This window comes from Agelaius tricolor, unplaced genomic scaffold, assembly GCF_023055355.1.
Source record: "Agelaius tricolor isolate 1412-34295 unplaced genomic scaffold, bAgeTri1.0.p SCAF_32, whole genome shotgun sequence".
Taxonomy (NCBI): Eukaryota; Metazoa; Chordata; class Aves; order Passeriformes; family Icteridae; genus Agelaius; species Agelaius tricolor.
In genome coordinates this window covers 5,921,390-5,936,395 of record NW_027269292.1, presented here as the reverse complement: position 1 = coordinate 5,936,395, position 15,006 = coordinate 5,921,390, and the positions used below count along the sequence as shown (strand labels likewise).

Genomic DNA, 15,006 nt, shown 5'->3' with positions numbered 1-15,006 from the left:
GCTCAGAGGTGCCGTGTGTGTGCTCAGGAGGCTGATCCAGAATTCCGGATGGATATTTCCTCCTGTGCAGATGGTGCAGGTCCTTGGGTGTTAATGCTCGGTAGCAGCCGTGACTGAGCTGCTTTCCCCCACCTAATGCAAGGCACTGTGCTAGCAGAAAGCACAGACATCTTTGGAGGATGTGTGATCCTGTTGGGAGCTCTGGGCTTGAGGAATTGCGGGATCAGACCTGATGAGGTGGTGTGTTGTCAGGGAGGTGCTGCTGGGTCATCTCTGGGGTCAAAGGTTTTGTTGGTTTTTTTTTGGGGTTTGTTTTTGAGAACCTTGAAACGTTTGCTCCGGTAATCCTGTGTCATTGAGTTCTGCCTTAGAGCTACCTGAGGGATGAGCTGTGTCCCCTTCGCAGGGGTCGGGTGCAGATGCTCTGCGTGCTGTCGGAGGGACTGGGGCAGCGAGGGGCGGGTAAGGGTGGGAGCTGCAGACAGCAGCCGCTGTTTCCACAGCGGGGGCACCGGGAGCGGAGGGGGGGGACCCGCCCGCTCCGCACGAACCGGGGGCGGCCGGTGGGGACGCGCCCGCTCCCTCCGCGGCCGCTGGGTAGCGCTCGGGGCCGCGCCGTCTCCCCGCCTCCCCGGCTCGGGCTGCCCCCGGCTCCGCCGAGCCCCGCCGCCGCCGCTCACTCCGCCGCCGCACAGCGCAGGAGGAGCAGCAGCGGCCGGAGCGCCGAGAGGGATCGGCGCGGCGCCGCCAGCCCGCCCGCCGTGCACCGCCGGCGGCTCCGAGCGGGACCCCGCGCCGCCGCCCGCCGCCGCCGCACTTTCCCCCGTTCCCCGCCAGGGACGAATCCTCTCTCTGTCGCCCGGAGCCGCCTAGGAGGGGATGTCCCTCGGCAAGAGCTGAGCGCTGGGGAGGGGCCGCCCCCCGCCCCCAAACTTTTCGCTCGGCCCCGGAGCGGCGGGGACCCGGCCCCCATGGAGCCCGGGCGGGCAGGAGGGGCCGGGGGCGCGGCGCCCTGCGCTTCCCGTCCCCTTCCCTGACGCGGGGCGCAGCGCTCGGGGAGGGGCTCGGCTGCCGGCTCCGCTCCGGATTTGGTGGTCCCGGCTCCGCACGTCCCTGGGGAAGCCGCCGATGGTGGGGAGCTGCCCGCGGACCGCCCCCAGCCCCACGAGGAGCCCTTCGCCCCGGCGCCTTCGCCTCCCCCTGAGCAGCGCTGCTGCGGGGATCCCTGCGCCGGAGCCGCCCGGATTATAAAGTCGGGGAAGTTCTCCCCCCGCAACCCCCCCAGCTTGTCTCGGCAGAGCCATGGCCCGGCTCCGGAGCTGGGGGCTGCTCTGCTTCGCCGTGCTCGCCCTGCCCGGCCCCCCAGGAGCCGGCGCCCAAGGTAAGGGGGTGCGGGGGGCGGCGGGAGACGGGGGGACCCCGCGCTGCACCCCTCAACCGAGCCTATTGCCAGCCCGCGCTGGGAGATCGGTGCGCCAGCCGGGGGATGGGAGCGAGGCGGCTCCGGAGCTCCTACCGGGGGAAGAGCGGCATCCGTGATATTCGCAAAGCCTCCCCAGAGCCAGCACTCGGGGCCCGCCGGTGCCGGGTGCAGCGCGGTGACCGTGGTGGCTCAGGGGGACGAGCAGCATGGCTCTGCTCTGCCTCCCCCTTGCCCATAACTGCCCTCAGGATGGGGATGGGGCGAACGTGTTGCTCTGAGCATGAGGCAGAGTCTGTGCTGGATCACCTTCGGGAGAGTGGGCAACCCCGAGGGGTGAGCATCGCCCATACCCCCCCACCCTGCCCCAAGGGTACCCCCGTTGTAGCACAAGCCCCGGGGTGCGAGGCTGGGGGATTCCCAGGGAGCAGCTCATACCCTGATGTTGGTCCTGTCGACTTCCAGCCGCTGGTACAAACTGGCAGGGGCTGGGGGGGGGTCTGTACCCCCGAGACCCCCCTGTGGGTGCCTGGGGCTCCCACTGCACCCCAACAACCCCTGGGGGCTGCAGGGCAGGGTGAGCCCCTCTCTGCTGCTCTCTCTTTGGGCTCGGGCACAGCACAGGCTGCTTCCAGCTGCTCCGCTAGCCCACAGGGATATAAAAATAGTTCGTGGCCCTTCGGGGTGCAGCTGGGGTTCAGAGGGGCCGGGGGGACGCTGTGGTCCCCTCCCCTGCAGGCCCAGAGAGGAGGCTCCCGGCTGGCAGGGCTGCGGCGTGGCTGCCTCTGTCCCTGCGCTTGGGCTGAGCAGATCCAGACGGGAAATGGGGGGGCACAGCAGAGCGCAGCGCCGGGGGTCCTCACCCACGACATTTCTTGCCCTTGCTTGTGGCAGCGAGTGGAGCCTGGAGTCCCTGAGCGCTCCCGTGCTCCCGCTTCCCCTGAGCCTCCCCCAGCACTGCTATAATTTCTCAGTAATTAAGTTCAGAACATAACATCTAAAGCGGCAGTATATTATCCGGGCAGGCCCTGTGTGGGGAGCTCTGAAGGTCTCTTTGATTGATTCACTCCCTTGCCGAGTTTCTCCTCTTCTGCCTGGCGTCTCCAGCTGCCGGCTCCCCTGCGATCCGTTTGTTCCGTGCCCGCGGGACGGGCTCCTGGGGTCACCCACCCTCCTTCCATTGATCCGTGGGGCTGTGGGCTGGGAGATGTGGGGCTGCCCGTGCCCCAGCGCTCTGGAGGGGTGGGCGAGGGGCTTCTTTCTGCTCTCCTGGTGCAGGAGCTGAGCTTGGCGGCTCTGGCTCTCTGCGGCGCGTGTCACATCCTCGCGGACGCTGTGACATTGCTCGGTGCCCGGCGTGGCAGCGGCCACCAGCGAGCTGGGCGTGCTGGAGGGATCATTCCCAACGCCTGGCACGTGCCCGCCTCCCCTGCCGCGGGTGGCACTGGGGACACGCCAGCAGGGTCACCTCCCGCCCGCCGTGCCCGTGGGGTGCTGGCGCTCTCCGCTGGCACTGACAGGGAGCAGGGCGGTGGAGCTGGGAGCAGCCCGGCACAGGGCTCCTCCAGGCTCTGCTCTGTCCCACTGCGGTGGGGCAGGCAGGGCTGGCAGTGAGGGCCAGCAGAGCTTTGTGCCAGGGCTATTGATTCTGGCAGCCGAGGAAAACGGGATCAATCGGGGAGGGAAGGAGGAGGCGATGGAGCGAGACCTCCCCGGCCGGGGCGCAGGGGCTGCCCGGGCACGGGGTGAGGCACTTCCATACCTGTGCTTGCTTAAAAAAGGCCCCTTGCTGCCCGTGAGAGACAGGATGGAAGTTTAATTACAGCCCGTCTGTGCTGTGTAATTATTAATTACCCGTGGCAAAAAATAACTTATTGATTAGGGGCCTGGCGCTAATTACCCGGAGCCCAGTGCGGAGCTGGGGGAAGGCTCAGCCGGCAGCACTGCCCGGGCTGGAGCTGTCGCAGTGCGACCTGTGCTGGGCCTGGGGGCTGTGCCAGGCCTGGGGGCACCCCACCATCACCCCTTGGGCTGATGGACAAGGCAATAAAGGGATCCCCAAGAGCTGGGGGGAGCCTGGGGGTCCCCAGCCCGCTCCTGCTCACTCTGTGAGATGCAGTTTCCCCACAGCCAGTGCTGGGGGCACAGCCCGGGACCCCCCGTGTGGGCACAGCACCTCTAATGGGATTGAGGAGGCTGTGGCCAGTCCCTGGAGGGATTTGGGCAGCTTAAGGTTCCAGACGGGATTTGGGGCAGGGGCCTGCCATGGGCAGCTTCCACCAAAGAGGCTTATTAGAGGTGGCAGCAGGGGAGTTCCAGCATCTTCTGTCCCCGTGTGTGGAGCCTGGGCACGTCTGCACGCACGGTGCCCTGTGGGGCTGGGCAGGAGGGGGGCAAGGACGAGCCCCTGCCCTTGCTGGGGATGTGATGCTGGTGTTCACACCAGGACTTTGGTGATGGGAGCTGCTGGTTCCTCTGTGCCAGTGGCATCAGGGCAGGAGAGGATTGCCCTGGTTCTCCTGTCCCTGCCAGCACTGCCACATTCGCTGGTGGCCTCGTGCAAGGCACCAGCTCTCGGGAAGGAGAGTGGCTTTTAGGGGAGAGGAAGGGAAGATTAAAATTTGATGCTGCTTGGGAAGCCATTAGTGCCTGGGCACAGCGATGATGAAATTTTGATGACCTGATCACCGCGAGGGAGGGGGATACGGTCCTGTCCCAGGCAGGCGGTGTCACTGTGCCTGTCACTGCACTGCTCCCCAAAGCTTGGGGAGCCAGCTGAGGAGGAGAACAGGCAGGATGAGAGCTGGGATGGAAATGGGAGCTCGTTCCCACCTCCAGCTGCGGCACTGGTGGGCAGGGAGAGCCGGCAGTGGCTGAGCAGCTCCTGCCCCGGTGCCATCCGGGGACCAGGGTGAGTGACAGCGTCAAGTGCTGCTCGTCCCTCGGTGACGGGGACAGGGCTGAGGTGGCATTTCCGCTCAGCAGGAGCACAGGCAGGAGCTCGAGGAGAGCAGCAAGGAGGGAGCAGGCGGATCCTTGGCTGCTTGAGTACCTGGGAAAGCGCCGATAATTAAACCGCGAGGAGGGAGGCTGCAACGAGGGGTCACCCTGCCTCTGCCACTCCACGAGCCGTGTCCTTGTCCCCAGCCTCTGCCTGTGGCTGGTTCCTGCCTGGGGATGAGCCCCAGCCACGCTCACATCACTGTAGGCCCTACACCAACTGGTCTGGGGTGTGTTGGTTGCAGCAGCAGCACAGGCAGTGCCCGGGGTGAAACGGCCCCGTGGGGCAGCACCATGTGGGAGCAGAACCCGCTGGGTGGTGGAGGGTGCCCTCCCCTCTGAGCCCTCGTTACTGCCCCGAGCTCGTTAACGAGTGGCTGGCGTGTGGCTGGGTGAGAAACGGCCGGGGAGAAATCTGCTGCTGTCAGTGGTGATGTGATTGTGCTAACGAAGGGAGAGCTGAGCCCCCGCCGTGCCCGCTGCCGTGCCAGGGCTGGTGGCTCCACCGGTGCCTCCTGGCACTGGGCCTTGGACTTCCAAAGCAGCCAAGGGGATCCAGGAGCCCTGAGGGGCTGGGATGGCTCAGGGTGGGGAGCACTGGGGTGTCCTGGGAGCTTCTCTGCCAGTGCAGTGGAGGATGGCACGGAGCTGCTGGGAAGGCCGTGGTGCCAGCATCACTCAGGTGTGGTGGTGATGCCAGGGACCACCCTCATCCCCACGACTGCTGCTTTGGGTTGGGGTTCCCCCATCCATGGGGGTGCATCCAGCCTCAGGATGTGTTCCTATCACTCTGCCCAGCCAGCAGGCAGGAATGTGCTGGCAGCAGCTCCCTGCTGTGCTGGCCATGCTTGGCATCCCTGACACCCGCCTTGGCATCCCTCCCACCCCCCTTGGCATCCCTTCCACCCCCTTGGCGTCCCTGACACCCCCCTTGGCATCCCTCACGCCCCCTTGGCATCCCTCACACCCCCTTGGCATCCCTCACACCCTCCCTGGCATCCCTCACACCCCGGGCATGCTGGTGATGCCACAGGCGTGGGCACTGCCCTCAGCACCCTCCGTGGGTTTGGGGACCAGCTCTTGGGGGTTCATTTCCCAGTTTTGGGCGTTCATTTCCCAGTTTTGGGCGTTCATTTCCCAGCTTTGGGGGTGTGCCCTGCACCCCTCTCCCAGGGCTGCCTCGCCTCTCCCCAGCCCCAGTCCCAGCACCTGCCTGTGCCCCGGGCAGGCAGTGCCCCCTTGGCGGCCCCTGCCCCACCCTCCCCTCGCCCCCAGCCCCCCCAGCCCCGGGGGTGCAGGAATGCCTGCCTGGAAAGCCATGCCGGGCTCGGGTTGCCTGGGAACTGGGAAACCTGATCCCTGGGAACGGGGGCCGAGGACAGGGGACATTCCCGGGCTGCAGCTGGTCCTCCCCGGCCCCCTTTGTCTCTCGGCTCTGATGGGGCCCCCAGGAATGGAGACTTGGGGTTGGGGGCTCTTGGCTCGAGCAGGGCCACGCCTGGGGACACTGGGGATGATCTGAGGTGTCACCTCCCCATGTGGATCAGTGTCACCACCACGGGCTGGGCAAGGGGACCAGGGCCAGGTTGGACGGGGCTTGGAGGAACCTCAAGGTGTCCCTGCCCATGGCAGGGGTGGGACAAGAAGAGCTTTAAGCCCCTTCCAAGCCATTCCATGACTCTCTGAAGGCCCCAGGAGCAGCTGCTGCCCGTGCCAGCAGCTGGGCATCCCGGCTGGCCACAGGGAGGGCACGGTGGCCATTCCAGGAATGCTGGGCTCCCCTGTGCTGCAGCCACTCTCCCTCCCTGCCAGCCCTCGTTGTCCCCACCGCCCACCCTGACATTCCAGGAGCTTCCCTCCAGCCTGGGCGGTGCAGGGAAACTGAGGCACAGGGCAGGGGTGGTGGTGGGGACAATGGGGCTGGTGGTGTCCTGCAGCCTGGTGGCACTGGGTACAGCAGGAAGGGGACTTGGGCACACGTGAGCTGCTCCTTTGGCTCCCATCCCTCCCTCCCTGTCCATGAGGAAGCCCCGGGTGCAGGGAAGCCTTGATGACTTTGACCATTAGCAGAAGAAGCCACTGAGCTAATTTTAGCCCTGGTAGCTAATTGCTTTCTGCACTGCTGGATGAGCCCACAACCTGCCAGTCCTCAGCTGTAACCTTGAGCCCTCCCAGCTCCGTGCCCCTGCCAGGGCCGGGAGAGGGATGGGGATTCTTCTGTGGGCCCTGCAGGGGTTTCTCTGGGACATTGGGGTCTACAAAGCTGGGAGGGGATGGGGATTCGTCTGTGGGCCCTGGAGGGGTTTCTCTGGGACATTGGGGTCTCCAAAGCTGGGAGGGGATGGAGGTCTGGCAGGTCCTGCTGCCTGTAGCTTGGAGCAGTGTCCCTTGTGCCTTGTGTGGAACAGGGACATGGATGTGACAGGACTCTGGCTGTCAGGGGTGGCTGTGAGGTGTGGAGCCCCAGGGGTGGGACTCCTTCAGCTTGTTGAAGGGAAATGCTGGGTTTGGACCCCCTTAAGTGGGAATTGCTGGATCCAGAGGGCATTTCCCCAGGGACACACGTGCTCCCTGTTCCTGGCCTGGGGCACCTGTCCCTCTGTCCCCATCCTGCAGGGCCACCTCCAGCACATCCCAGCTCTTTGACTGGAACCTGTGGCACGGGCTGGGCTGGGCTGGGGGTTTGTGGGGACATTTGTGCTCCTTCCAGGAGCCCGTGTCCCCTGCAGGGAGAAAGTGAGCGCTGGGTGACCCCAGGGGTCTCTGCAGGGTGGAACGCTCGGTGCTTCCCCTCCTCCTCCTCTTCCTCCCTGCCTGGGCTTATCAGGGGTCAGGCTCAGAGCTCGGAGGGAGGTGATGGGTCCTGCATGGATCTGGCAGAGCGTGAAGGGCTGGCTGGGCATGGAGCAGGACCTGGGCACGATGCCAGCTGGGCCCAGCATGGGGCTGGGCTGGATGGAGGGATGGATGGATGGATGGAGGGATGGATGGATGGATGGATGGAGGGATGGATGGACGGACGGATGGAGGGATGGATGGAGGGGGCTGGGACCGGCGGGCACAATAGCTCTGGTTTCAGCACCCCGCCCCCTGCATGCCTGACAAACAGCTGATGGCCGTGCCGGGGATGAAATGGGATTAGCTGCTGCTTGCACAGGGAGCGAGCGCGTCCTGCCGAGCCGGACAATGCTCCCGCTGTGCCCCACCACAGCCCTGCCCCGGGCTCGGCGCTCTCCGTGCCCTGACTGTCCCGGGGGGGCCCTTCCGACCCTCCCGAGCTCCAGCACAGGTCCCGAGGGTGCTGGAGCCGCTTCCAGCAGCTCCCAGGGGAGCTGTTGGGGTGGCCGGAGCTCAGAGCTGTCCCGCTCCAGCGGGCACCCGGAGCCCCGCAGTGCGAGGGGGAAGCGAACCGCATGGCACGAAGGGCACGAAGGGCTTTGGCAGGGTGGGCACCCCTGCCCCGGCCCCCCCGGTCGGGGCCGGGACCCGCGGGCTGTCCCGGGGTGCGGCCGCAGCTGCGGCGCTGCCGTGCTCGCTGGAGTGAGCTGATGTTTATTCTGATAATGAGTTCTCAATGCATTCGCAAACTAATAAAATCAACTCATTAGGGTGGGAGGTTTCACTCCGAGCTCTGCCGCCGTCGGGAGAGCCCTCCCCGCCGGCTGCGCACCTGGAAGCGCTCGGCACCCGGCCCCGGCGGGGAGGGAGAGGATGGGTGCCTTCATCGCCTCCTTGTCTCGGTTTTCCTGGCGGTGGAAGCGAGCGGCGTGCGGGGAGCAGGGCACGGAGCTGCCGGAGCCCTTCCCCGGGGGACTCTCGCTCGCTTGGCTTCTCCCCATAAGCTTCACGTCAGGCTGGAATCGCTGGCTCCGGCTGGAAAAGCCCCTCTGGCTGGGAGAGCCACAAGTGTGTGAATAAATGCCATGAACCAGGGTTTGCTGCGCTGCCCTGGAAATTCAGGGCTGTCCGTGGGGGGATGCCAGGCTGTCTGTGCTTCCCCCACCCCGCCAACAGGGCTGGCTGGGAAGGAAAAGCTTTGGAATAAAAAAAAAAAAAAGCAGCTTTTCCAAGGAAAACTCATGTTCGCCGTCATGCTACAGCTATTTCTGTTTCAAGTGAGCAACGCAACGACTAATTAATACTTAGGCAAAAGGATGTCTGGGCAACTCCCCAGTAAATGGGCGAGTGCCCGGGGCCCGCTGGCTCGGGGCCGTGCTGCAGGGAGGAGGACTCCGGCCTCCAGAGCCTTCATCCCGCCTGGCACGGGCAGGGGGGGCTGGCAGAGCCTCTTCCATCCCGCGGGGCTGGAAAAGGGATGGAGAAAAGCGACTCCATTGCGTCAGTGCCCTGGGAAGGGCTGAGCGGGGCTTTTCTTGTGGTTTCTCTCCTCTGTTTTTCTTCCCCCGCCGTTTTTTTGGGTTGGGCCTCGTTGGGATTCTCGGGGCCAGGCTGGGAAGCAGCTGCTGTGTGTGTGTGTGTGTGTCTGTCTGTCTGTCTGTCTGTCTGTCTGCTGAGCATCCTGCGGGGCTGGGCTGGGGTGGGACACGGCTGTCCCTGGCAGGAGGGACATCTCAGGTGCTGCTGTGGCTCTGGCAGGGCAGGCCTGTGGTGGCTCTGCTTTCCCAGCCCTTCACGGCCGCAGGGCTGTGGTGTCTGTCCTTCCAGGAATTCCTCGAGGATGCGCTCAGCGTGTTCCATGGGGCCAAACCCAGCCCCGGGCTTGTGTGTCACTCCTTGGGGTGGGTGGCACTGGGGACAGTGTCCGGCTTCTTGGGACCTCTGCCTCGTTTGACAGCTGCGTGTGGAGCTGTTCCTGCCAAATCCATGTGGGGAAACTCCGGCTCGGCTGGGAATGGCTGGAAGGGCTGGGAATGGCTGGGAAGGGCTGGGAAGGGCTGGGAAGGGCTGAAGTGCAGGACGGGGGATGCACTTTGATCCCTCTCGTGCCCCAGGCCCGTCCGGCCGCTGTCTGCTGGGGGGGTCTGGCGGTGATGTCCGTCCATCCTTCCCTTCCTCTGCGCTTTGGAGCCTCTCCCGGGAGGATCAGCCGCAGGATCCGGCCCCTCTAATAGCGTTGAGTCACTCTCCGGGTGTCCGTGACTCACAGCAGTGACCCAGATACGGCGGAGCTGCGGAATCGCGGGCTCCGGAGCGTTTCTGCCGTCCCAAGGAGTTGGCTGGGGAAGGAGTTTAGTCCGGAGCCTCGTTCAACATCCCCAGCTGGGGATCGGGCTCAGCAGAACAATGTCTGTCCGTGCCACCAGCAGCAGGGCAGCCCTGGGGGTGTCCCCAGGTCTGGGGGGGCTCCTGTCCTTGTCCCCTCTGGGCTGGGTGAGCTCCTGTCCCTTGTCCCCTCTTGGCTGGGTGTGGCTCCTGTCCTTGTCCCCTCTGGGCTGGGTGAGCTCCTGTCCCTTGTCCCCTCTGGGCTGGATGTGGCTCCTGTCCCTTGTCCCCGCTGGGCTGGATGTGGCTCCTGTCCCTTGTCCCTTCCAGCTCCTGGCAGCTCCCCGGGTTTGGTTTGGAGTTCGGTGCCCCGGGGCCAGGTTGGGATCGCACTCTGGCTCCGCGGGGGCTGCCCGGTGCCTCGGAGCACAAAGCTCCTCTTGTGCCCCCCCGGGCCCGGGGCTGGGCAGGCACAAGGCGGCCGTGTGTGTTTGTGTGTGTTTGTGTGTGTTTGTGTGCGTTTGTGTGTGTTTGTCTGTGACTGTTTGGGGTTTCCCGGGAGGGAAATGTTGGTTTTTCCAGCGGCAGGGATGGGCAGCACACAGCCCCGCTCTGTTCCCAGCCGAGGGGGTGAATAAATCCCTGTTTCCCGGCCAGGGCTGATGTTTCTCCATTGGCTTGGGGAGCGTTTCAAGCTTTACCTTACCCACGTTGTCACCTGGCTGTGTCCCCAGTGCCACAGGGGGGGTGTCCCGGGCTGTGGTCCATGGGAAGCCTGAGGGGATGATGCTGGCACGGCCCTGGCTCTGCTGCAGCGGGCAGAGGAGGGTTTGTCACCAGCTTTGGGACCTCTGATGTCACCAGCTTTGGGACCCTGATGGCCGGGGACGCGGCCTGGGAGCTGCTGAGCTATTGGGGAAAGGATTGCCGGGATGAGACTGCAGGGGAAGGGGATTCATCTCCAGCACCAGGAGATTCTGAGCCTTTTCCCAGCCCCCCTGGTCCTTGGGGAGCTGGGCTGCCCCCTCCCCATGTCCCCCATCCCTGGAGAGGCTCACCTGGGCATGGTGAGGCTGCCCGTGGCCCCCTGAGCCCGCCAAGAGCCCCGGCTGTGGAAGAAGAGCTTGTTATGGAGCCATCCTGCTTTTAATTAACAAATTAAAATCCTAGTTAACAATCCAGCCCCAGGGCTGTTGGAGGCAGGGAGAAACCGGAGCGTTTGTTATGGAAACAGCAGTTAATTAACAAATAAATAAATAAGTATGGGCCTGGAGACAGATGTGGGAGGAGGAAGGGGAGATGGCAGCGTGGCTGGGGTGTCCCAGTGGCCTGGCCTGGTGGGATGCAGGGAGGGAGGAGGATATCCATCCATTCATCTGTCCGTCCATCCGTCCATCCGTCCATCTGTCCGTCCATCCATCCATCCATCCATCCATCCATCCATCCATCCATCTGTCCATCCATCCATCCATCCATCCATCCATCCATCCATCCATCTGTCTGTCCATCCATCCATCCATCCATCCATCCATCCATCCATCCATCCATGATCCATCCATCCATCCATCCATCCATCCATCCATCTATCCATCCATGATCCATCCATCCATCCATCCATCCATCCATCCATCATCCATCCATTCATCTGTCCGTCCATCCATCCATCCATGATCCATCTGTCCATCCATCCGTCCATCCATCCATCCATCCATCCATCCATCATCCATCCATCATCCATCCGTCCATCCATCCATCCATCCATCCATCCATCCATCCATCATCCATCCATCATCCATCCGTCCATCCATCCATCCATCCATCCATCCATGGGGCTGCCATGCTCTGGGTGCTGCCAAGTGCAGGTGCTCTTGCTGGCAGTGCCAGCACAGATCTGGCCACATTCCACTTGCCAGGGCCACCTTGGTCTCTGCCTGGGCTTTTCCTGAGCACTGCCAGCTCCAGGAATCACCGCCACAGCCTCCACCCCCACCCTGGGAGCAGGAATGCCAGGACAGATCTCCAGCAGAGATGGATGAGGTGTGACACCTGCAGCCCGCAGGTGACACCAGTGCCACGCTGGGGACCGCAGGAGGAGGGGACAGCACTGAGGGGCATCGCTCAGGGGCTGCTCTGCATCCCCAAGCAGGGATAGTGGTCACCATTGGTGCCACCTGTGCCCCAGGACAGGGCCGTGGGGAGGCTCTGGGGGGTGCTGGCTGCTGCCAGGGAGGGGGTGCTGAGGCCGTGGCCTCCCTGGCTGTGCCCTGCAGTGGTCAGTTTGGATTAGCCACAGGGCTGTCACCCACAGGGCTGTCACCCACAGGGATGTCACCGAGAGCCCCGGGCGGTGGCTGCTGCCAGCAGGGATTGTCACCAGGGGTGGCTGCTGGGTGCTGAAGGGCCCTGTGGGGGTTTGGGGTCACTGTGCTGCTCCCCCAGGTGCTGTGGGGTCACCTGGAGGTCTCAGTGCCAGTGCCACGGGCTGTGGGATGTGACCCAGTGTCACAGACAGGGGTGGCTGTGGGATGTGACCCAGTGCCATGGGCAGGGCTGGCTGTGGGATGTGACCCAGTGCCACGAGCAGGGCTGGCTGTGGTGACCAGCGTGGGGATGTGACCCCAGTGCCTGGGTGAGGACGTGGGTGGCTGTGGGATGTCACCACGGGGACATGACCCCTCTGCCAGCCCACAGTGGGGCCCTGTGGGGTTTTTGTGGGGTGAGGAGGGGGAAGAGCCCACGTCCCTCTGGCAGCTTCACCTTCCCAGAGGCTTAGGGGACGGAAATCAGTTTAAGCTGCAGCTCTGCAAATCCTGCGGTGTCACACGGGCGGGAGCCGTGCTCTGCTGAGCAGCTCCTCCAGGTTTGCCTTTGCTCAGCCTCCCCCTTAATCCAGTTACCACACCTCTGCAATCGGCTTAGGGCATGTAGGGAACCCCAAATCCCCTCTGAGGGAGCGCAGGGAGCGGCCCAGCAGTGCTGGAGCTCTGGGCTCAGCCCAGCTCCTCTCTGGGGTGGTGAGCCCAGCTCCAGCTCCCTCCTCTGCCAGCCCTCCTGGGGTCAGGGGCACACATCCCTGCACCCTTTATGGGAGGTGTTCCCACATCCCCAGAGCTCCCCATCACCCAGAAATCCTTTTTCCCTGTCAGGAGGTGCCAAAGCAGCTGCACAAGTACACGGGGGGGGCTGGATGGAGAGGAGCTGCCCATCTCCAGCTGGGCAGGAGCTGTGACCTGAGCCAGGAGACAGCGTGCCCGGGGCCAGCAGCCCCTGGTGCTGCCTGTGCCCCTTCCCCAGGGCAGAGCAGCAGCTCCCAGAGCTGTGAGCAGCTCAGAGAGGCACCAGAGCAAGGGCAGATGTGTTCCAGCAGCAGGGTCACCACAGGGCACTGGGTGCCAGCCTTGGAGCCTCCCAGCTCTTCCCCGAGCCCCCCGTGCCCCTCTCAGCCCACCAAGGGGCAGGAATCAGAAGGAAAATCATCTCCAGAGCTGTTTTCCACACTGCAAAGGACAGGGCTGGAGCAGCAGCCCCAGGAGCTGCAGGACACCACATCCAGGTCCCCCTCTGTCCCTGCTCTCTGGGAATTCTGTGGGGTCAGGGATTCGGAACCTGGGGATGGGGTGGGGAGAAGGAAAACCTGGTGGGACAGGGATGGGGGAATGGCAGCATGATGCTCTCCAATGTTCCGTGGGGAGCAGAGCACCGTGAGCTCACCAGCCCAGGAGCTGACCCCCCCCCAAAAGCTGCGCCCTGTCCCCACCACCTCCCAGCCCCATCCCCGGCAGCAGAACTCCCCGGCACGGCTCTCCCGCCGCCTCGGAAGCGCCGAACCCCCTCCTAAATAATTCAGGCAGCCGAGTGCCGTCCGCAGGGGCTGCGGATAAACGCGGTAAATGGCTGAGAAATGGAGCGTGTCCTCCGGGAGCCACCTCCGCGCAGGGTGGCCGGGCCCCCTCTCCTCCCTCCCGGCCCAGGTGGAGGCTCCGAGCCCGCCCAGGTGCCCGAGCCAGGGAGGAGGGGATGGAGCCGGGCTGCCGAGGCCACTGGAGCATCGGGAATTGCATTTCATGGCTGGGCAGGCTGGGATACCCACCCGGCCCTGCGCTCCGAGAGGAGATAAGATTTGATTAAGAAGGCTGCTATTAATTTATGGCAAGTACACTCACGGCAGTGGAGAGGTTGCTTTTAATTAATAGCCAGAAGGAGAGTTTTAAAGCTCTTGGTCTCAGTGGGGGGAGAAAGGAGGGAGGGGAAAGCAGGGAAGGAAGGGAACAAAGTAAGTTGGGAGGATTTAATGGTCACATCTGCAATTATAAGTCTTTTTCTTAGTAAAAAGGGCAAAAAAAGCCACATCAAAAGCCACGCCGTGGGTGGGAGCGTGTGGGGCAGGCGGGCTGGTCCCTGGGGATGGGATGGGATGGGTGGGACTGTGCCAGGTGCCTTTGGCACCGCTGCATCCCAGCCTGGGGGGACAGCAGGGGACAGCTGGGTGTCCCTGTGGCTCTGCTGGGCTCAGCACCGAGGGTCAGCGCTGGGAGGGATCTCTTGGAAGAAATTATTTATTGTGAGGGTGCCCAGAGCAGCTGTGGCTGCCCCTGGATCCCTGGCAGTGCCCAAGGCCAGGCTGGACAGGGCCGGGAGCAGCCTGGGATGGTGGAAGGTGTCCCTGCCATGGCAGGGGTGGCACTGGATGGATTCTAAGCACTTCCCCAACCCAAATCCCTCTGGCATTGGGTGACGCTGTGATTTGGGCTGTGGTGGTGCTGGGATGAGGAGGATGGAGCCGTGTGCCCTGCTGGGATCCCCTCGCAGGCTGCAGGCTGTGGCTCAGGCTGCCCTGCCCCTGCCCGGGTGTTGGGAGGAGGGCGAGCAGGGCTCAGCTAAGGTTCCCAAACCTCGCTGACTCATTCTTGGCTTCATCCTTGGCTCCCCCAGCCTCATCCCTGTCCCCTCGGTCCCTCCTGGCAGCACCGTCGCGCTCCGTGGCTCCCCAGGTGCCGGCGGCGCTCGGCATTTCAATTCCGTGTTTGCTTTTTATGAAGGGGCTGGAGCCGTGTCTCAGGAATACTAATGGCTCTGGCAGCGCTGGAGAGAGCCTCCAACCCTCCCTGCACTGCCACCACCATCAGGGACCCCGGGAGGTGTCACCAGGGGCACCACGGGGCCGTGCCTGGCCATGGTGATGGCTCCGTGCCCTCGGGGACACGAGGGCCATGGGATCCTCCTGGTGGCTTTACCAGCACCCTCTGACAAATTGATGCTTCCCGAGCTCATCTGGCACCTGACAAGCCAGGAATGGGCTGTAGCCAAGGGGTGGCTGCGTGGGCAGGGATTCACCTGTCCCCAGGGCCACCACATCCCTGTCACCCCTGGGATGGCTGTGAAGGATCCCTTGGGGCCACCTCTCCTTGTGCCACCTGAGGCTG

At 64.1% G+C, this 15,006-nt stretch overlaps 1 protein-coding gene across 1 annotated transcript in view; it reads left to right on the top strand.

Moving 5' to 3' along the window:
* The first annotated feature begins 658 nt into the window (after positions 1 to 658).
* SDK2 (sidekick cell adhesion molecule 2) overlaps positions 659 to 15,006 on the top strand; it is a 49,066-nt gene continuing 34,718 nt past the window's right edge. Inside the window, exon 1 of the mRNA XM_071451273.1 lies at positions 659 to 1,381. Coding sequence (XP_071307374.1) covers positions 1,303 to 1,381 — 79 coding nt within the window. The 5' untranslated portion in view covers positions 659 to 1,302. The remainder of the gene's footprint in view (positions 1,382 to 15,006) is intronic.